Genomic DNA, 20,296 nt, shown 5'->3' with positions numbered 1-20,296 from the left:
TTTATAACAGGGAAATGAATGGATGGGATTCAGCGGAGCTGGGCACCTGGATCATGGTGGCTTATCCCTGGGGAAGCTCCAGGCTCCTCTTCAATGTGCTGATAAGGAAGAGCCCCCAAGGCAAAATGGTCAAGTGATAGAAACAGTGCAGTGTGAGGGGGATGCTGACATTTTTGTAAATAAAAAGGAAAACGATCCAGGTAAAAGCTTGTGTATGCACAGATTAGACTCAAAACGCTTGTACTTCAAGCATACAATAACTAAGCAAAAAAAAACCCAACAAAACACAAAACCCAAAACCTGAGACAAGTGAGCAGATAAATGAACGTTGAGGGGGGCCAAGAAGATGGGGCTTCTCTCTCGACTTTGACCCTGCTGATGGGATCCTGGGGAGGTCAGTTCCTCTCTGTGTTCTGAGTTTCCTACGTGCTCCCAGAAGTCAGAAAACGTTGGTGCTGGTACAGTGAAGTCTGAGTACATGTGTGTTCTGAGTACATGTGTATGAGTTTGCAGGGCGGGGTGGGGGGGGCAGTGTGGTGCTGGGGGCTGTCCTCCTCACTACCTCCTGTCACCTCCTTTTGCTGACATTGCAGCCCACGCCCAAGGCCGTGGGCTGCTCCTAGCGTGGCATTCCTTCAGAGAGTTCAGATTTCATCTGGCCCTTTTCCTGAGCTCCCTCCTTTCCTCCAGAATCCATCGGGGCCTCTCCACCCTTCGTTCCTGGAAGCAGAGCCCGCCAGTTTCCCAGGAGGTCTCCATCTTTCAAGGGCTTCTTCGGCCACGTCTTCTCAGGACAATCCAAGGCCAACCACGAGACGTCCTCTCACTCACCCTGAACCCGTCCTGGTTCCCCCCAGGTCCAGGACCGGGTGGAAGAGGGCTTGGTCCAGGCAGCCCTCCCTACGCTCAGCCTCAGTGCTCAGGTCTTCCCCCTCCAACTCCCAACCCCTACCCCGCACCAAGGGCCCTGGAACGTGGCCTCTGAGGCTCCCACTAGTCCTGACAGCTTTCTTCAATCTCAGCCCCCTGGCAATCAGGGGGTCAACTGCAGCTGGGCCACGTGAAACCCACTCAGGCCACAAACGTGTTCCAGAGCCGCACTGGTTGCCCCCTCCCCAGGCACGGCTCAGCCACTGACACAGGCGTCACCCTATGCCTTCAAGCCATCATGGCTTCGAGAAACTGGAGTCAGCAGGAGATTAATTAATCAAAACCTGAACACATCTGCTGTTAATTAATTCTATGCCAAGGGTTAACTCTTCCCTGTCTGGGCTTCTCCATCCCTTTGGCCAGAAGAGAGAAATAAAGGTGGGGAGTGGGTACCCCTCTTCCTTCCTTCCCTCAGGGGTAGGCATGAAACAAGGGCAGGGGGCCCAGAAGCCAGGAAAGCCCTATTCATTTGGGAGGGTCGGGGGAGGGCTGTGGGAGTGTTTGCTTTTGAGAGTCCTGGTCCGAGGCTGTTACTCATGAGTCCTGAGGAAATCTGAGATGGACATACATCTTTATTTACAGCAACAAACAGAACGGACCCACCCTCCATTCCCTCCCTCTCCCCTTCCAGTCTTTTCTATACCGTTCCCCCCTCCTACCCCACCCTGGGCCCAAGGCCAGCCCTGCCCTCCGGGGTCACTGTATGGGTCAGGTCCCCCCACCAAGACCCCAGGAGGGGACGGGGGAGGGGTTTGGCTGAGGTCGGGTGGGATGTGTTTCTTTTCACATTTTGCTGTTCTCGAAGCCTGGGATGGGGGCAGGGGAGGCAGGCACAGGGGCAGTGAGAGGTAGAGGAGTGCACAGCCCCGCCCCAGCCTCCCCCATGCCCCTGTCCCTCCCCCAACTTTCACAGTGTTCGGCAGCCCTGGCAGCTGATCCAGGAGCCGTCCCCCCTCCCGTCGCCCCCCACTAGGTCCTGGAAAACCGGGAAGGAGGACCGGCTCCCCCTCTCACCGGGCTGGGGTTCCAGGAGGGTGCAGGGCGGATGGGAAGGGCCCAGGGGGAGGGGGCGGCGCAGCCTGGGGTGACAGCCAGGGACACGGGGCGGCCTCCAGAGCGTGCAGGGGTCAGGAGGAGAAGCAGAGGCCGCAGCACTCCATGCAGATCTCCAGGCAGTCGGCCGACTCGCAGCAGGCGTCCAGGATGCCGCAGTCCAGGTCGCAGGGCAGGTCACAGTCGGCACACTCGCCGGAGCCGCAGCAGCAGCAGCAGAGGCATGAGTCCTCGGAGCTGCAGGAGCCGCACGTGGCGCAGTCCAGGACCAGGTTGCACAGCGTCAGGAACTCGCAGAACAGGCAGGACAAGATGCAGTGGACACAGCAGTCTGAGGGCGAGAGGGCTGGGGGCTCACTCGGTGAGGAATGACGTTCGTGCAACCCTCCCTGGGTACCGGGAAATGGGGACCCACCTTCCAGGTGACCCCAAGGCACAGGGAAGTCACAGGGAGTGAGGGTCTGAAACCCAGCAGCCTAGATCCCGAGTCCCTGCTTCCGAGGGACCGACTCCCTCGGTCATTTATCTATTTCATGAACATACCCAGGATGGGTATGTTCCAGACCCTAAGTGTTGTGCAGGAATTAAACTCAAGGAAAGTTATGACCAACCTAGATAGAATATTGAAAAGCAGAGACATTACTTTGCCAACAAAGGTCCGTCTAGTCAAGGCTATGGTTTTTCCGGTGGTCATGTATGGATGTGAGAGTTGGAAGAAAGCTGAGCGCCGAAGAATTGATGCTTTTGAACTGTGGTGTTGGAGAAGACTCTTGAGAGTCCCTTGGACTGCAAGGAGATCCAACCAGTCCATTCTGAAGGAGATCAGCCCTGGGATTTCCTTGGAAGGAATGATGCTAAAGCTGAAACTCCAATACTTTGGCCACCTCATGCGAAGAGTTGACTCATTGGAAAAGACTCTGATGCTGGGAGGGATTGGGGGCAGGAGGAGAAGGAGACGACAGAGGATGAGGTTGGGGGCAGGAGGAGAAGGGGACGACAGAGGATGAGATGGCTGGATGGCATCACTGACTCGATGGACGTGTGTCTGAGTGAACTCCGGGAGTTGGTGATGGGCAGGGAGGCCTGGCGTGCTGCAATTCATGGGGTCACAAAGAATCAGACACGACTGAGTGACTGAATTGAACTGAACTGAAGTGAAACTTGTAACAACTCCTTGAGGTGGGGCTGTGTCAACCCCTCAATACAGATGAAGAAACGGAGGCTCTGAGAAGTCTCTTCAAAACCAATCCAGGGACTTCCCTGGTGGTCCAGTGGTCAAGAATTCACCTGCCAATGCAGGGGATACTGGTTGGATCCTTGGTCCAGAAAGATCCCACATACTGTGGAGCAACTAAGCCCATGGACCACAACTACTGAGCTTGTGCCCTGGAGCCTGGGAATTGCAGCTGCCGAGCCCACGTGCCTTAGAGCCCTGCTTCGCAACAAGAGAAGCAATGAGAAGCCTGCAGATTGTGACTAGAGAGCAGACCCCGCTCTCTACAACTAGAGAAAGACCGAGCACAGCAGTGAAGACCCAGCACAGACAAAAGTGAAATAAATAAATAATCTATGAGGAATCCTACCACCCTGCTCAGCTCTTGCCCAGTGACAGCATCCTTACTCACTCCCCGCCTCTGGCCACCCCTGCATTCACACGGAGGCCAGAGGACCCTTGAAAGACTTCTGTTGAATTCCATCCTTCCCGCCCTCAGGACCCTCTAGCAGGTTCCACTTCCCTGGGAGGAAAAGCCCAGGGTGCTCAGTGACCCCCGAGGCCCCTCTCCCATCACTCCGCCGTGGCCACACTGGCTGCTCCCCATCCTGCAGGCACGGCCCCCTTGTTCTCTCAGCGCTCTGGCCCCAGAAACCTGCTCCGCTCACTCTATCTCTCCTTCTTCAAATGTCTCCCCTCGGTGAAGCCTTCCTCCAGAATCCTCTTCAATACCGCAAGCTGCCCACCTGACCCCCGCACCCCCGTCCCCTCCCGCAGGCCTGCTCTGCCTCCCTGCCTAGAACTCATCACCTTCCATGGCTTCCACAGCTCTGCCACCTACTAGAGTACCAGCATCAAAAGGGAGGGCGCCCAACACTGGCACACTGCGGGTGCTGAGTAAATAAATATAAGGGAGGGAATGAACGTGGGCTCCCGCCCTTGGGCATCCAGCCCGACGTGGCGGCGCTGGCTCAGCAGCCCAGGCTCTGAACTGCTCAGCGTGTGGCCAGGGTGCTTGGCTGGCACTCCTCCCAGGGGCCAGGCCATAGGCTGTGTCCGGTTCCCCTGACCAGGCGGGCCCCTGGTACAGGCTGCTGGTCCAGTGGGAGTCTCACACTGCCACGGAAGCTCTGATGCCCACACCCAGGTCCTGTGTACAGGGAATCTTTTGCGACCTTATAAACTGTAGCCTGCCAGGCTCCTCTGTCCGTGGCATTCTCTAGGCAAGAATACTGGAGTGGATTGCCATGCCATCCTCCAGGGGCTTCTCCCTACCCAGGGTTCGAACCCATATCCCTTAGGTCTTTTGAGTTGGCAGGTGGGTTCTTTACCACTAGCACCACCTGAAAGCCCCACTAGGAGTCTCACCTCTCACCATTCCTCCCCTGGAACTTCATCAACTAGCCGCATGAGCCAGTTCTCACCTCCGTGCTAACGCACCCTGGCCGGATCCTCCTACTGGTCCTTTAAGGCTTGCTCGGACACCTCCAGAGCCTTCCCAGACTCCCCTCCCGTTTTCGGGGCTGGTGTGGGCATCCCTGTGTTCACTTTATCACTCCTCATTTATTGTATCGCAGGGTGAGATGACCTGTTTGTGCCTCTCATGAAAACTTTATGAAACCATCTCCTGGGTACCCTGCACACAGCACAGTGCCTGGCTCACAGGTCATGCTCTGTTAACTTTGTTTCATTTTAAAACATATTTATTTATTTGGCTGTGCTGAATCTTCTTTGTGGTATTCCCCGACCAGGAATCAAACCCAGGCCCCTTGCATTGGGAGCGTGGAGTCTTAGCCACTGGACCACGAAGGAATGCCTTCCTGTTCGCTTTAAATGTACGAATATCCCCTTCATAAATAAGGTTCTTGGGCATAATCTGCTCTGGGGGGAAGGGTGAAAGTTATGAACATGTCACGTGCAAAGGTGTACACTGAATTCTGTACACTGATTTCAGGTGTACACTGAATTCTGTACACTGATTTCAGGTGTACACTGAATTCTGTACACTGATTTCAGGTGTACACTGAATTCCGTATGCTGAATTCAGGTGTACACTGAATTCTGTCTGCAGAGGACCAGCCAGTCTCCCAACATGGAGAGAAACTACTTAAAAGTTCTGGGGTTAAGGTCAAGCATCACTGGGTTACAGGCAGCCGTCACCTTGCTGAACTCATGCCTGTGGGGTGGGGGACTTGATTGCCCAGGGCAGCCCCCCAGAGGACCTCTGTGCGGCAGGAACAACCGCGGGTGTATCCAGGTGCTCTGACCTCCCACTGCACTTTGCACCCCCCACCTTCCCTCCAGTTAAGCATCTGATGGTGCATCATTTTATTCTGCTATTGTGCTCTCACTAGGCAAATGGTCCATAGCTCAAGGAAAATTTCTGTTTCCAGAAATGGGGTGGCTTTGGTTGGACCAGCCCAGATGGTTCCATTCTCTGTTACAGCAACTCTGAGAGAGGAGGGACGAGAAGGGGTGGTCTTGAGAGCTCAGATGTGTCTCACTTTACCCAAGTGTCCTCTGCAAGGTTCTCTGTCTTGCATCAGATTCCCTGGAGAGCTTGTTAAAATCTAGACTCCTGGGCCCCACCCAGAGGTTTGGACCTTGAGGGCCTGGCGTGGGGATAGGGTGCCGCACTTCTAAGCAACCTAGTAAAGATGCTGCTGCCGCTCCCTGCATCAGACTTCTGGAGGCTTCTCTCTGGGGGACGCAGAGTGGGGTGCTTACCTTCCTGCGCCTGGAGGGGAATCTGGGAGGCAGCGGACTTGGTGCTGCCCTTGCTCTTCTTGCTGCCCTGGCTAGCGAGAGATGGGTGCGTCTGCAACTTCCGGTGGGCCTTGGGGCCACCCAGGGCACCGTTCCCCGTCCGCCTGGCGCCGCCCAGCTCCGAGGGGTGGCCAGAGCCATTCGCCACTAGTGGGGTGCAGTCCAAGGGGTTCCCCTGGGGCTGGCCTAGAGAGACCATGAGAAAAGGGCGATGGAGGAGAAGATGGGGGATGGGGTGGCCGGGACAGTCTCCCAGGGCTCTGCTCAACTCCTGCTGGCTTCGCTCCTAGACACACCCCAGTTTACCTAGCTGATCTGCATTTTTGCAGATGAGGAAACCGAGGCCCAGAGAGCAGAACTGACTTGCCCAGAGGCGCATCACAGAATAGCCTCCAAGTGGAGCCTGGCCCCTGACTTCCAGGCCAGGGGTCATTCGAGAATAGACAGAGGTGCAGGCAAGGGGAGAAGCGCAGGGGCCTGCACCCCACCTTCTTATCCCATGTGAAATCCACTCTCCTGCTCTTGGAGTCTGGGGATTTTGGCGACAGTGGTAGCGGAGAGAGGAGGAGGGGCAGCACGGAAGTAGTTAACCATCACCTCGGCCCCTGCCAAGCCCCCAGCTGCTTCTGCCCTTCGAGTGCCGGGTGATTCATTGGAAACATCTGTTTGGAGATGAACGCCTGGCCCTGGAATCCAGGGGGGCTCCTCACAGCAGCCCCCCCACCTCCTGCTCCTTCCACCCCCAGCTCCCCTGCCCCCGCTGGAAGAAAGTTTGCTGAGCGGCCCTTGGGGTCCAGGTGGGGAGCAGGAGAGGGAAGAGGGAAGCCAGCAGGGAGACCTCAGAAGCCAGGAACCCTGGGTCCCCATCCCAGACTGAGGGACCAAGCCAGCTTATTAGTGGGGTGCGGGGAAAACGGTCCTGGAGAACATGCCAGCACCTGGTTCCTTGACTCACCTCACTCAGGTTTGCCCACTTGGATGGTACGGTTCTGTCCCCAAGAGATGAAGGCAGGTGTATGCACGTGTGTGTGTGTGTCTGTGTGTCAGGGCAGAAGTCTGAGAAGGGGTCACAAGAGTTCAAGGACCCCTCTGCTCAGGGCCCCTGACTCCTGGGTGGGATCCTCTGGCCCTGAGGACCCTCAGTAAATGTATAAATTTGGGGCGCTTCCTTCTCTCTGGCCCTGGGGTCTGGATCCCCAGGTCCCTCCAGGCCAAATCTCTGGGTCTGGATTGTGGCAGGAGATGTCAGGGGGTGGTGGGGGGTGTTGGAGGCTGAGGGGACAGAAGGGGGCCTGACTGGGGGTACTGGGCCTTCTAGTAATGGTGGGAGCACTTCGCCGGGCACCCACGGCACGCTGGCACTGTTTGGAGCACTTGGGGTGCGAATTGTTCTCTCTATTGCTATGGGGCGGTATCCTTTTACAGATGAGGAAACTGAGTCCCAGAGATGTATAGAAACTTGTTCAAGGTCACACAGATAAGGGTCATAAGTAGGATCAGCCTGGAGGCTAAAAGGTGGGGCTCCAAGGGCAGAGGGGCGTGGAGTGGGGCAGAAGTTGGGAGACAAAGGGCTGAGGAATGAATTGCTACTACCACAACCGTCACTACTCTTGAAATTAGTAGCCAACATGTTTTGAGCTGTGATGAGGTACCAGATACAGTGCTGAGAGTCCTATGTGTAATAATTTCGTTAAGCGTCAAACAGAACTACTGTTACTAGCCCATTTCATAGATGAAAAAACCAAGGCCCAGAGAGGGTAAAACTTGCCAGAGCTTCCACAGCTAGGCAGTGGAGTGGGAAGGAGATGGCGATTGAGAGAAAGGAGCTGAGGACAAGCTTGGGGGTGGGGGGGTGGGGCGGGTCAGGGCAAGGATGGGAGACAGAGCCACGCTGGGAACCTTTGGCCCTGAGCAGCGGCTGGTCCCTGCATCTGGGTAAACAGGGGTAAGGCCATGGGAAGTGGCCAGGCCTGAATCATCCTGCCCCGACCTCTGGGCTCCACGGCCGGGGTGGCGGGGTGGGGGGATGACTGTGCTGAGTCCTTGGCCAGCTTTGGTGCCCTCTGCCCTGCTGCCTAAACACAGGCACAGTGACCAGAGGGCGGGGGCGTGTGGTGAGCTGAGGGCCCCGGGAGATTTGGGCGGACACAGAGCTTGCCTGTGGCCATGGCCGTGGGGGCTGAGTCACAGAGCAAACACCCAGGGCCCATGGACATAGGAGCGTCTGTCCCTTCCAGGCCCTCTCCTCCATGGCCACGGCGTTTACCTCTTTCTCTGGGTCCTGCTGGTGGGTGTGTCTCGAGGACAGTGCGCTAGTAGGATTTAGTAACCCCGACTTCCAGGGTGTCCAGCTTACCCCAAATGCCCTGCCTGAAAGTGGCTCCACGACTCTGCCATGCCAGCAGGGCAGGCAGGCACAGGACACAGCCCTGGGGCTGGAGACCTGAGCTCCCCAGTCTGTGTCCAGGGTGAGGGAGCCTCAGTTTCCTCATCTGTAAAATGGGCTTGTCAAGAGCTATCTGGCTGCCTCACTACAGGCTGATTTGGAGAGTCTGAGAGCTCATACAGAAAAAGAAAGTTGAAAAGTACCAATGTGTCCCACAGATTTTGCTGATCTTATTGGCAATTACAAAATGATTTTGGAAGCCCCTTCCCCTGCTTTTGAGGGTGATGGTGGTAAATTCTCCCCTTCCAGGACCTCCTCGGAGACATGGAGCCAAACCCAGGAACACAGCTGAGTTTTGCTCCTTTCTAGTTGCTCCCAGAGCAACTAGAAGTGTCTCTCCTGCCATTTTGCTCTTGACACCCTGAAAGCTGGGTTGCCTCGGGCTCCGGTTTCCTGCCCCCGAGCCCCAGCCCCCCTCCGCAGACTGCACGCGCTCTCGTTCTGAACCACAGAATGAGGCTGCCTGCAGCCTGTCCACACTCATTCTGAACTAATTTTATCCAAATCATTTTGTGGATAGAAATGATGTGGATGTCCTCCTAGACAGCAAGGACAATGACAATGTCTTACACCCTTCCATTGCCCACACCTCAAAGTCCTGGCCCAGGCTAGGCTCCCGTAGGCACACAAAGCCCATCTGTTTTGGATTCCCTAGAGTGACCCCCACGTATTGCCACCCCAAACCCCGGACCCCTAGGACTCACATGTCACAGCTTCTATGGGGACATCGAGGTCAGTGCTGTCCAGGATCTGGGGGGCCTCAGGGTCATTGCCTTGGGTCATGGGGGGTGCCGCTGCTTCCTCCAGGGAGCCCTCCTCAAGCGCTGCCTCTGCGGGGTGAGCGGATCCGGTCACTACCTCCAGCCCAGGAAGGAGGGATGGGGTCTGGGCTAGAAAAAAGCAGACGACTGAGGGACATCCTTCTGGTGCCCTCCAGCTGGCCCAGCCCTGGTCCCCTCCCCACGGCCCAGAGTGCCCTGAGCCCTCATTCTTGGTCTCTGTACCAGTTACCCAGCCCTTACCCTATCTGGTAACGGTGCCAGCCTCTAAAATAGAAAGGTCTCAAACCACAGCCCATGAGCGAGCAAGGGTGTGTGCACGTGGAAGTGTGTGTGTGTGTGTGTGTGTGTGTGTGTGGTCAGGGAGGGGGCCAGAGATGCACAGTACAAAGGAAAGTGGGGGAAGGAGGCAGAGACACAGTGCAGGAGAGAACAGATGGACAGTGACGGGGAGATAGGAACAGGCATCCAGAGCGACGTGCAGAGAGAAAGAATCAAAAGGATGTGAAAGGCAGAAGCGAAGAGAGACAGTGCATCAGAACTCGAGAGACCGGGCACTTAGACGCCCAGTGACAGACAGCCCAGGGCAGGCAAGCAACTAAGACAAAGTCAGTGATGGAGAGAAAGATAAAGACGGGGGCAGAGGCAGAAGCGATGGAGAGGGAGCAATATACAGATGGAGAAACGGTGAGAAACCAGGGCAGAGAGAGGACGATAGCACGAGAAAGAGTCTGAGAAGCCTGGGGTGAGGCGGAGGGGCTCCAGGCAGGAAGAGAGACAGGGAGACGGCCCAAGAGGGCTGGAAGAGGCGGCCGGCAGCCACATGTAATTACAGTGAGTGGCTCGGTCCCTCTGTCCAGGGTGGGCGGAAGGCAGACTTGGAGCCACCTTCAAACCCACAGTTCCTGAGGCAGCAGGACCAGGGCCGGCTGGGCCCAGGGGAGGAAAGTTCTGGGGGCTGGGAGGTGGCACCGGGAGGCAGAAAGGTGACCGGGCATGGGAAAGCCTGAGGGTGGACAGGAGAAAGTGAGGCCTGGGGTCACGGGGCCAGGGGCCGAGGTGGGGCAATGACGGGGTGCAGCGTGGGCCTCCCATCAACCCCCAGGTTGTGCAGTGGGAATGACAGGGGCACCCCTAGAGGGTGCCCCTTTCCCCAAGCCATGATGGGAGCAGGGGAGATGGAAACAGAGACCGAAGGGCTCAGAGAGGGGAGAGCCACACAGGGAGCCACAGAGAAAGATGACGAGAAAGGGTGATGAAATCCAGACAGTAAGAGGTCGGCGCCCATCCGTCCACACCACGGAGAGATCACGAGACACACACACCCGCAGGGACAGAGACAAAGGCCAGTCTTAGAGACAGCAGTGGAGCCGACCACAGAGCACAGGTGGCCTTAGGGACGGGGTCTTTCTCTGAGCTGTCTGCAAATGAGGGCAGGGGAGGATGGGGCGGGGAGATATAAGAGGGAGCAATTCAGGTTGGGCACGCAGGTCAAGGGGGTGGGAGCATCTGGAGGGCAGGGGACGATCCAGGGGCTCAGAGACCCCTGGACGATCCTTGTTCCAAAGACTCTGCTCTCCCATGGCCAGGGGGTGGGGGCTCCAGGGGCCCCATGGAGGTTGCACAGAGAGCAGCAGGCATGCTCCAACCTGTCTGGGGAAACCACTGGCCCTGCCTGGAGCTGGGAGCTGGGACAGGGAGGAGGGAGCACTGGGGCTTCAGCCACCCCTGAAGTGTGGCAGTTATGTGCTGGGAACCCCTCCTGGTGCCCAGGGAGGCAGGGGGTGGGTTCCTCCAGCCCCATCCATTCCTTAAGCTCCTCTCACCACCTGGCTAATAGGTTAATAGGAGGACAAGTGTTTTTTCTGCTGGGCCTAGGGGGAGCAGGGGAGCAGAGATGACCCCCAAGGGGGAGCCAGATTGCCCACCTAGTGGTGGAGGCTGATCTATAGCGGAGCAGAGGGGAGGCTGGAGGCCAAGACCAAGCTGAGAGGGAGGCTCACAGCTTGAGTTCTAGTTCCCAGGAAGGGAGGGGGCTGCCCAGCTCCAGCCTCTGGCCCCAGAGGCGTCCTGCCAGAGCCCGGAAGTGGGAGTGCTGACCCTCCCAAGCCTGTAATGACAGAGGCTCGAGCCAGGAGCTGGAAGACCCAAGCCCTGGTTTTTACCGGATACCAGCTTGGGCGAGTTACTAGGACTTAGGTCGCCTTGCATGAAAAGGGGACAAGCATGCTTGTCCCTCAGGGTTTCAAAGAGTAAATGAAACCCTCAGCGGTACCTGGCATGCAGGGGGCCACTCCCATACGCTTCCCCCGCCTGTCCCCTGCCTGACCTCTCTCCTCTCCCTTCCTTCCTTTCCTCCTTCCTTCCTGTGCTGTTTGCTGTGACAGCGACGACACACCCCCCCAACACGTCAAGCACTGGGTGGACCACAGTGAGAAAGACCAGGTCACTGACCCAGGAGCCCTCTGTTGGGGTGGGGGTGGGTGACAGTCTCACAAACTGAAGGGCAGGGGTTACAGCAGGTGCAGCTAAGGACTGTGGAAGCAGAGAAGACGGGCACTCATCCCCGGGGTGTGGTGTGTGTGTGTATGTGTGTGTGCAAGTCTAGGAGGCTTCTTGGAGAAGGCAATGCCCATATCGGGTCTTGAATAATCAGTCAGTCAGCAAAGAAAGGGGAAAGGACATTCTGAGACCAGCAGCAGACCCCAGCGTGAACAGCTGCGGTGTGAACGAGGGAAGATAGAGTAACTGCGTGGCGGGCCTTGTGGTCACGTCCCAGGCTTTCTCCTGAGGTCACCAGGGCACACAGCGGTGACACTGTCGCTCTTGGAAGGGAAGGAGCCGAGCCTGCAGCTCTCTTGGGCCCCCAGGGTTGGAGAGGGAGGAAATTGAGAAAGCAGGATTAGGAGACGGGTCCCCACCCCGGCCCTCCTCCCTGACATGTTGACTGCCACACTCTGGGCAGTCTCTCCTGACAGTCACCTACAGGGCTGGTGACCTTGAATCTGGTGGGAACAGGAAATTACAGACAGCCCAGACGAGGTTCTGAGGAGGCCCCTCCTGCAGGAAGCCTGCCATTCTGGGGTGAGCATCAGACCTTGGAAGGAAACCAGGGAGGAAAGTAAATCCAGTCCAGTTATCTTGACCTGGAAACACAGACAGACAGACCTCTTGGAGCCAGAGGGCAGCGGAGGGGACCCAGCAGACGCTGAAGGAGAAACCCTGAGGGCAGAAGAGGAAACTGCAGACGGCACAGAGATGGGGAGCAGGCTGAGGAGCAAGAAGTGCCGGGGAAACCTGTCTGTGGATGACGCATGGACCGGGGGCCGCGACACCAAGATGCTGGACCAAAAACAGCTCTCACCGCGAGCACACGGGGCAGCAAACCCAGATAAGAGGTGGGGCCCACGGGGTCAACCATCAAGAAGCCGAAAGACCCTAGTTTTCCTTCTTGGGACCAGGAGACCTCTGCTCAGCCCCAGAGGGGAGAACGTCTCTAAGGAGAAACTTCTGGAGGGTGGGGAGGCCAGCAAAGGCCAAGGGCCACTGGGTGGACAAGCAGCTTAAGTTGCTAGGCATGAAGGCACCTGCCCAGGGTGGGGGTGGTGTGAGAATCCCTGGTTGGGGTCCTGCCCTCCCTGGAGGTGCCATCTGCTCACCCACAGGTACATCTGCCCCATCTGATCAAATAGCCACTTTTTTCTAATGTGCACAGGGGTAATTCCCAGGAAATGGCAACCCACTCCAGTATTCTTGCCTGAAGAATTCCATGGACCAAGGAGACTGGTAGGCTGTACTCCATGGGGTTGCAAAGAGTCAGACACGACTGAGTGACTATCACTCACTTACTCCAGTGGTTAGGACTCTGCACCTCCTATATGTCTTGAGATGCAGCCAAAATAATAATAATAATAATAAATTAAAAATAAGATAATTGTATACTGGGAGCCAGCCATGCGGTGGGCATCTCTGAGCAGAAGCCCCAGTCCTGCACCTCTCTCAAGAGTCTCCAAAGGAGACATGCAGAAAGGCAAGGGCCCCTATGCCTCGATATACTCTCATCCTTGGCACAGGATAATGCCTTGAGTTCTGGAAAGACAGCCCCAGAAGAGGGTGGAAAGGTCACGTTTAAATCCATAAGCCCGAGAGGGAAACGGAAAGCCTCAAGCTTCAGCCGGACCCTGTGCGCTCCCTTTGCTTGCCATTCCTGGACCGAGAGGGGGTTGGGGGGACCTCTTCCAGGTGGGATGGGTTCAGCCCACGCCTGGAAAGGGCCCAGAGGACCCACGTCCTTGAGCTCCCATGCCTGCTTCCTCCAGCCAAGCCCGCTCCCCTGTCTTTGTGGACAGTGGGCCCAGCCTCTCCCCTGGAGCTCCGACCATCTCTGAAGAGGCAGCCGGGATCTGATCTGCTCAGAGAGCAGTGACTGGAGACCTTCATCCCAGTCCCTCCTTGACCTGGTATTCAAGGCCTCAGTCTATGCCTTCAACCTAATCAATGGACAGGATCCTGTGTTCCAGGTCGACTGACCTCTCCGTGGTCCCAGGCCACCACTGGGCCTTCTGCCCAATCCATCCCGGCTTCTATTGTCCCTCTGGATCAGAAGGTCTTACCCCTCCCCTCTCCCCAAATCCAATCACCCTTCACCACCCAGCCGGAGGTTCACCTCTTCCTCCAGAAAGACTACCCTGACCCTCGAGCCAACAGTCCCTCCTCGGAGTGGCCACTTCCTGAGGATTCAGCGCCCAGAGCTCCCTGCCGTAAACTGTAACTGGGAGTGAAGCGTGGGTCCTCAACCAGCACTCCCCAGCTCTCGCCTGGGGCGACGTCAGTGTCATCTTTGCACCCCCAGTGGCGCTTAGCCAATGTCTGATGGCGAGGACTGAGTTCTGGAGTCTAGAATGCCCCAGGTTGGGAGGAGGAGAGAGAACCAGGTGAGAATTGGGGTTGGCGCCTGGCACCACGACAGTAAGAACGTGGGCTTGCTTGATACACACTGCGACCCATGGGACACAGGCCCAGGCCACCAGGACAAGGACTGGAGAGGGCCTGAGCTGACCAGTTAGGCTGGGTCCAGCTGGTTTTATTTTAGGTCTAAAAGCTCCAATTCCCCAGGAAACTCACTTCAGAACCAAGAGCAGGAATGTGACGCCCCAGTGCTGGACAGAAATTTGCTGTGGGTTAGGGAGCCAGGCTCCCGGGGCTCTCAGGGCTGGAGGAGGAGGAGGCCACTGGGGGAGCCAAGGGTGTGGGGGCTTGGCCACCAGCCCCCGACCAGAGCTGCCCTGGGCCCCCTTGCTCCCTGTTTGCATCCTGGGCGGCTGAGGGAGGGGCTGACTTGGTTCCTGGCGGTCCTGCCCGAGGCAGGGCCCCCTGGGGTAGCGCCGTGGCCTTGCTGTTCTGTCAGTGCTCAGCAAGGGGCGTGGGGGATTCTGGTCTCGGATTCAGGCGTCTGTGGGGTTTTGGCTGGGTCTCCTGCGGTTTGGGCTTCCTGGGCAGCAGGCTCAATCTCCCAAAGTGGCAGAGCCAGGCCTTCTCGTGTTATGAAAGCCACATTGTCTGGCCCTGCCCAGGCTGGGGAGGGGGCTTGCTGGGGCTGGGCCTCAAGTTACAGCCCAGGACTTAGCCCTCCCAGTGGCCCACCCTGGCCCTTGTCCCGGCTCCAGGCTCCAGCACATTCAGCCTCTCCTCCCCCTGCTGGGGCGGGAACGGGTCACACAGGAGAGAGGGTCTTGGAAGGAGGGAGTGGAAGAAAGAACAGAGAAGATGGATAAGCCAGGGAAGAAGGCAGGGGAGACGGGGAGAGAGGCAGAGAATCAGGAGGCCGAGAAAGAGAGAAGGGGCAAGAGAGAGAAAGAGCCTTCCCAGGCCCCTGCCCCGCGCTCTCCTCCCAGGCTCCAGGAGCCCAGTTCCTGAAGGAGTTTATACCCCAGAAGTCCCCACTCCAGGGCCCCCACATTCAGCAGGGCAGTCTGAGGGCTGGCGGGATGCAGAGCAGACACGTTGGTTTCATGTATGTGCGGGCCCCTGGCCACCCGTCTGCCACTTGCCCTCCCACCACTTTAGACACCACCCCCACCTCCACAACCCTGGGTCTCCAAAGGGCCAGCGTCCACACCAGGTAGACTTGGGTCTTTCCAAATGGGCAGACCAGTCCCTATGCGTGGATGTGCAGACTGAGGCCATAGAAGGGAAGAAACTTGTCCAAGGCCATGCAGGAAGTTCATGTCAGAGGTCCAGGATGAGACCTCCATTATTTGGAGACTCAAAGAGGGGCGAAAGGGCTAATGGGGCTGGGTGAGAGGGAGGCAGATGATCAGACTAACCTAGAACTGAGATTAAAGGCATGACATCCGGGCCTGTGCTCCTGCCCGCCACCCTTCCGCCTTCCCCAACAAACCCTAGATGTTCCTGACTTCTCCCTGTCCCTGCTGTCCACTGGGAACCTCAGCGCACATGTGTATGGTGAGAAGGTGGACAGAGAGCCACATCACCAGGACTCCTCAGGGCCCCTGCCTTCTTACCAGGCCCCCTTAGGGAGTCACAAACCCTGAGAGGGGGTAGGCTCCTGCAGGAATAATTCCAGGAAGGTTACAGATCCTGTATTTGGGGGAAGGGACAGTTCATTTGAGTGGTGGGCACTTGGTTGGGGTGAGTGCCTGAAACAGAGAAGCGGGGAGAGAGAAGGAGAGGGGTGGGGCGGGGGAGAAACTCTGTGTATGTGTGTATGCGTGTGTGTGCCTGTGTGTGTCTGTGTGTGCAAGCAGGGTAGGAGTGGCGGGGGCTGGCCAGGCCCCGGGTGGGGAGGAAGGCGAACGAGAGGAGATGGCAAGGAGGGGAGGGGCCGATCCTGCAGCCGCTTGCTGTGGACAAAAGTTTTCGGGAAGCGCTAGGCTCCGGCTAGGATGGGGGAAGGGAAGGAGAGAAAGACTCAGACACCCCCACCTCCGCCTGAGGCCCCCATAAATATTTACACACTGGGCAGAAACGGTTGGGACACAAATCCCAGACGGACAGACAGACACTGCGGTGTGTGTGTGTCTGGTGTTGGGAGTGGAGAGAGTTGGAGCCAACTTGGCGCGGCCGCTGCCTCCGTTCGGGCCCTGCCCCCATCGTCCCAGCCCTCCACTCTCCTTGGACCCGGTCCCCGATACCCAGATTTCTCGCCCCCACCTCCACTCAGGGTCCCCCGAACCGTCTCCCCACTTCTCAAAGAGGAGAGGGGAGAATTACCAGCCGCCCTCCCCCAGCCGCCTACCCCTGCTCCCGTCCGGTCTTGTTTTGCATCCCTGGTTCCTACCTGGGCCCGGGGCTGCGCTGGGGGCTCCATGGGGCGCGTCGCAGTGAGGGGGGTGCTGGCCACTCACCTGGGACATCGGCCCGGGACCTACGAGAAACAAGGCTCAGCGGGTGGGGCGGGAGGTCCCCGCGCGCGCGCGCGCCGGGGAAAAGGGGGCCGGGGCAGGGGGCGATCCGGCGGCAGCCGCGCGCCCACACCCCTCCCGGCTCGGTCCGGGACTGACTTACTCTAGTGAGCTGCGCGCCGCTCTCTCGCCTCGCGGGGATCACCGCGCGGGGCCTGCCATGCGCACCGGCCGCGGGCGCCCCAGCCCAGCGGCCACTCGGCCTCTCCGCGCCCCTCCCCTCTCACTCGCTTCTTTCTCGCATTTCGGCGCCAGCGCGCGCCTCTCGCCCCCTTGCTTCTGCCTCCTCTCCCTGCAGCCCCCTCGCTCCTCCCCGGCTCGCCTCTCCTCTTCCCTCCCCTCCTCTCCGGCCCACCCTCTCCCCGCCCCCTCCTCGCCTTCCCAGGCGTCCCCCACCACCACGTCCCTTCCCCCGCGCCCGGCTAGGCGCTGCCTGGGCCGGACACGTCTGTCCGCGGGGCGCCGCGGCCGGAGCCCCCACAGGAAGCCGGCTCCGCGCGTTTCCTCCGCGCTCTCTGAGCTGGGCCCCAGTCTCCCCAAATCTCCGCCCCGCTCCCAGGCCCAACTCCCCGGGAAGCTTGCAAAGGGGGCCGCGAGTTCCCCTTCGCCTGCTAAACTCTGCAAAAGTTTTGGGAAAAGCAAGAGAACGAGAGAGAGAGAAAAACCACGGTGATCACAACTACCTCGTGCCAATTGTCTGAATATTTGTGGCCCCCAAATCTCGTTGTCCCAAAGGTGGGGAGTGATCGAGTTTCTCAGGCACGCTTCGCCCACCCCATCGGTCCCCGCCCGCGGTCCTAACCTGTGGCACAGACCGGGTGCCCACCCCGCCAGAAGCTACCCCCTTCGGGAAATCCGGTTGGTGACATTCGAGCCTCCCGTGTCCCAAGAGCAGCCCTCAGCATCCCTGATTCCCCCACCCCCACCAGCCGCACGTGGGAATTTGGGTCAGAAACCCGGCTTTGGAGGCTAAGAGAGGTTCTGGAGTTCAGCCCTTCATTTGGCTCCACACTGGAATCCGAGGCCTTCCAAATTGCGGGGTGCTTGGGAAAGAGGAGGGAGTGAGCCCCTGCGGAGGGGGGTGTTTGGGGGAGGGGCAGCCGGGCTACCCATCTGGAATTGAGCTGGATCCCTCCTCAGGGCGGGGGTATGAAGGAGCTGCGACCAGACAGTCGTGGTGGGGGTGGGGGTGGGGGTTAGTTCAGGGAACCTAGCTTGGCACCCGATCCCCGAGGAAGGGGGAGGCGTGGAGCCTGCGGCCCACCGGGTGAGGGGTGGGCGGGCCCGGAGACGATCAGGTGGGGCCGCCCGCTGGGGTGACGGCGTCTGGCCGCGCTAGACCGAGGACGCCTGGGAGCCGCGTCTGGGCTCCCCACCACGAGGGCCGGTGAGCAATTAGGGAGGCGGCGGCGGCGCCAGGCCAGTTCTCCCAGTTCCGCCTTCCAAGCCCGGGCTTGAAGCCGGGGCTGGGACGCGGGGGCCGAGCTAGGGACCCAGGGCCTCTTCTCGATGTTCCCCAGCCCCACCTCAGGCGCTACTTACGATGCTCAAAGGTCCTCGTGGCGCCGTCGCAGCCAGGACCACTGTGGCCCTCAGAGGTCTCGCCACCAAGAGGCAGCGTCCCCGCGATAAGCCCAGGTGCCTCCGGCCGGAAGTGGGGGCCCCCCCGGTGGGGAGGAAGGGGTCCCACTCCCGGGGCCGGGCTGCCTGCTGCGGAGCCCGGCCTGGAGCCCCGGGAGCCAGCCCGGATCAGGCTGCTGTCTGGAAGTTCTGGGGAGCGGGGCAGATTCCCCTTTCCTGGCAATGGCTGAGTCACCGGGACGCACCCGCGGGGCTTGGCGACTGCAGCATTCTTACCGGTTTACCTGGGCCCTGGAGCTTGGCCTCATCCGCCTCCAAGATTGGAAGTGGAAGGACGTAAGCAGGGGGTGGACATTGTCTCCAGGGCAGCCTCCACTGTCTCTCTCCTCTCCTGCACGTGCGGCCCCTCCCTAAGCGCACACCCCAGCCCTGCACCATTAACCAACCCCCCCCCCTACACACACACCCCTCTTCTCAGTCTCTATCCCCAGCCCCTAAACTCTGGATCCGCCCAGTCTCCCAGCCTCTCTGTCTGAAATCACCTGCTTGGGATCAGAAGTCCCCTGACTCTGTCTGGTCCAGCACCAAGTAATATGTCTGGTTTGTTGGAAATGTAAAAACAGACTTTAAATTTAATCCCACATACTGATTATACAGGTGTGCTCAGTGTGTGAAAACTCAGCAAGCTGAACATTTATAGTGCAGGTACTTTTTTTTTTTTTAATATGAGTATTATACTTGAATAAAAAGTTGGGAAAACAAAAACACCCACTAATTAAAATCAGCATTCCAGGACAAAACACAGTATGGGGTGATGACCAGGTGGTGGGCCTTGGCATGGGACTCCAGTTCCAGACCTCAATTCCACCATCTACCTGGTCTCCTAGGAAGTCCCTTTACCTCTCTGAGCTTCAGGAGGAACGCACACTAGGACCCTCCATGTGGACCTTAATAGTTTCAGTGCTATCCAGGATCAGGACTAGGATGAGATAACTGGGAGACTCTGCTGGGGTGCGAAATTTGGGAAGGTGCCAATATAAAATACATTGTAATTCGATATTAAAAAGCAAATCAGCAAATTACAGCCCTGCCAGCCAGCTGCCTATTTTTATAAATAAAGTTTTATTGGAACCAGGGCTGAGATTAAAGTGAAACGAGTGAGATGGGATCATGAAAATTCAGGTTTAGATCCTGTCTTCATTTAAAATGTTGGCATTTTGTTCACTAGAGATTTTTTGCATTGATTTCAATTTTTAGATATATTGCAGGAAAATATTGTTTTATGTTAATTACCTAGGTTTTTTTTTTTTTTTTTTGCTGCTCCCTTGAAGTTTCACACCCGAGCCTCACTCACTGTAAGCCTTACACACCTCACTCTTGTCCTTGGCCTATTACCGTCTCTTCCCGAAGGGCCTGAGTAAATGAGTAGAGGCTGAAGATGGTTCCACCACCTCCAGCCCCCACCCCACAACACCAAGCGGGCTCTGCAGACAAGCCCAGACCTAGCTTTCCTGGGGCCCGATAATTAGTTCAGAGTCAAATGCAAAGTGCTCACATTGGCCTTCAGGCTCCCAGAGTTGGGCTCTACCCGCCTTCACTTTCGTCTCCCCTCACTCATTTCTTTCCAGCCTTGCTGCTTCCCGAGTTTGTTTTTTCAGCTTGTCTCGTGTGTTTGCTCAGGGCCTTTGCACTTGCTCTCCCATCTGCCCAGAATGTGCTTCCCCTAGCTATTCACTTGGCCCCCTTCCTTGTCTTCTCTACTTAGGTCATCTTCTCAGAGAGGCCATCCCAGACCCCTTGCTCTCTGTCCCCTCCCACCACTTTATTTTTCTTCATAAACCTTTCACCTCTTTTCCTATTTATGTACTTGTTTGTTGACTAGTAGAATGTAAGCTCCAGGGGTGAGGGGACTTTGCTCTGTCTCCTAGGGGACTCCCTAGAACTGGGTCTGACACAGGTAGCTCAATATGTATTTCCAGTTTCACAGATGGGAATACAAGGGGCCAGAGAGGGAAAGGGGCTAATGCAAGTCACGAAGTGAGCTGGTGGTAAAAGCTAACCAAGTGCCAGGTTTCCAGACTCCCAACTCAGTGCTCTTTCCTGC

At 57.8% G+C, this 20,296-nt stretch overlaps 1 protein-coding gene across 3 annotated transcripts; it reads right to left on the bottom strand.

Annotated features, from left to right (window-relative positions):
• Positions 1–1,482: 1,482 nt before the first annotated feature.
• Positions 1,483–18,396, bottom strand: MDFI (MyoD family inhibitor). Of its 3 annotated transcripts, none has more exons than XM_061398140.1 (5): positions 18,154–18,396; positions 16,488–16,574; positions 9,113–9,298; positions 5,924–6,148; positions 1,483–2,314 (listed from the first exon to the last, which is right to left on the bottom strand). In XM_061398140.1, exons 2-5 carry the CDS (start codon positions 16,561–16,563, stop codon positions 2,058–2,060), a joined length of 744 nt encoding a protein of 247 aa, XP_061254124.1. In that variant the 5' UTR covers positions 16,564–16,574; positions 18,154–18,396; the 3' UTR covers positions 1,483–2,057. The 3 variants fall into 3 exon arrangements, with proteins under 3 accessions (XP_061254124.1, XP_061254125.1, XP_061254123.1); XM_061398141.1 differs by having other exon boundaries at positions 9,113–9,238; XM_061398139.1 differs by lacking the exon at positions 18,154–18,396 and adding an exon at positions 16,715–16,917.
• Between the last annotated feature and the right edge of the window lie 1,900 nt (positions 18,397–20,296).

This window comes from Bos javanicus, chromosome 23 (assembly GCF_032452875.1).
Source record: "Bos javanicus breed banteng chromosome 23, ARS-OSU_banteng_1.0, whole genome shotgun sequence".
NCBI classification, from domain to species: domain Eukaryota; kingdom Metazoa; phylum Chordata; class Mammalia; order Artiodactyla; family Bovidae; genus Bos; species Bos javanicus.
The sequence above is the reverse complement of the archived record's forward strand: the minus strand, read 5'-3'. Positions and strand labels throughout refer to the sequence as shown.

What these genes read in the sequence shown, in the direction of transcription:
- MDFI (XM_061398140.1), bottom strand. Translation starts at nt 16,563, where the DNA reads ATGTCCCAGGTGAGTGGCCAGCACCCCCCTCACTGCGACGCGCCCCAT. An exon ending in CCCCATAGAAGCTGTGACAT is followed by an intron (nt 6,149 to 9,112) that starts GTGAGTCCTAGG and finishes TGGTCTCTCTAG; the next exon opens with GCCAGCCCCAGGGGAACCCC. An exon ending in TCCCCTCCAGGCGCAGGAAG is followed by an intron (nt 2,315 to 5,923) that starts GTAAGCACCCCA and finishes TCTCGCCCTCAG; the next exon opens with ACTGCTGTGTCCACTGCATC.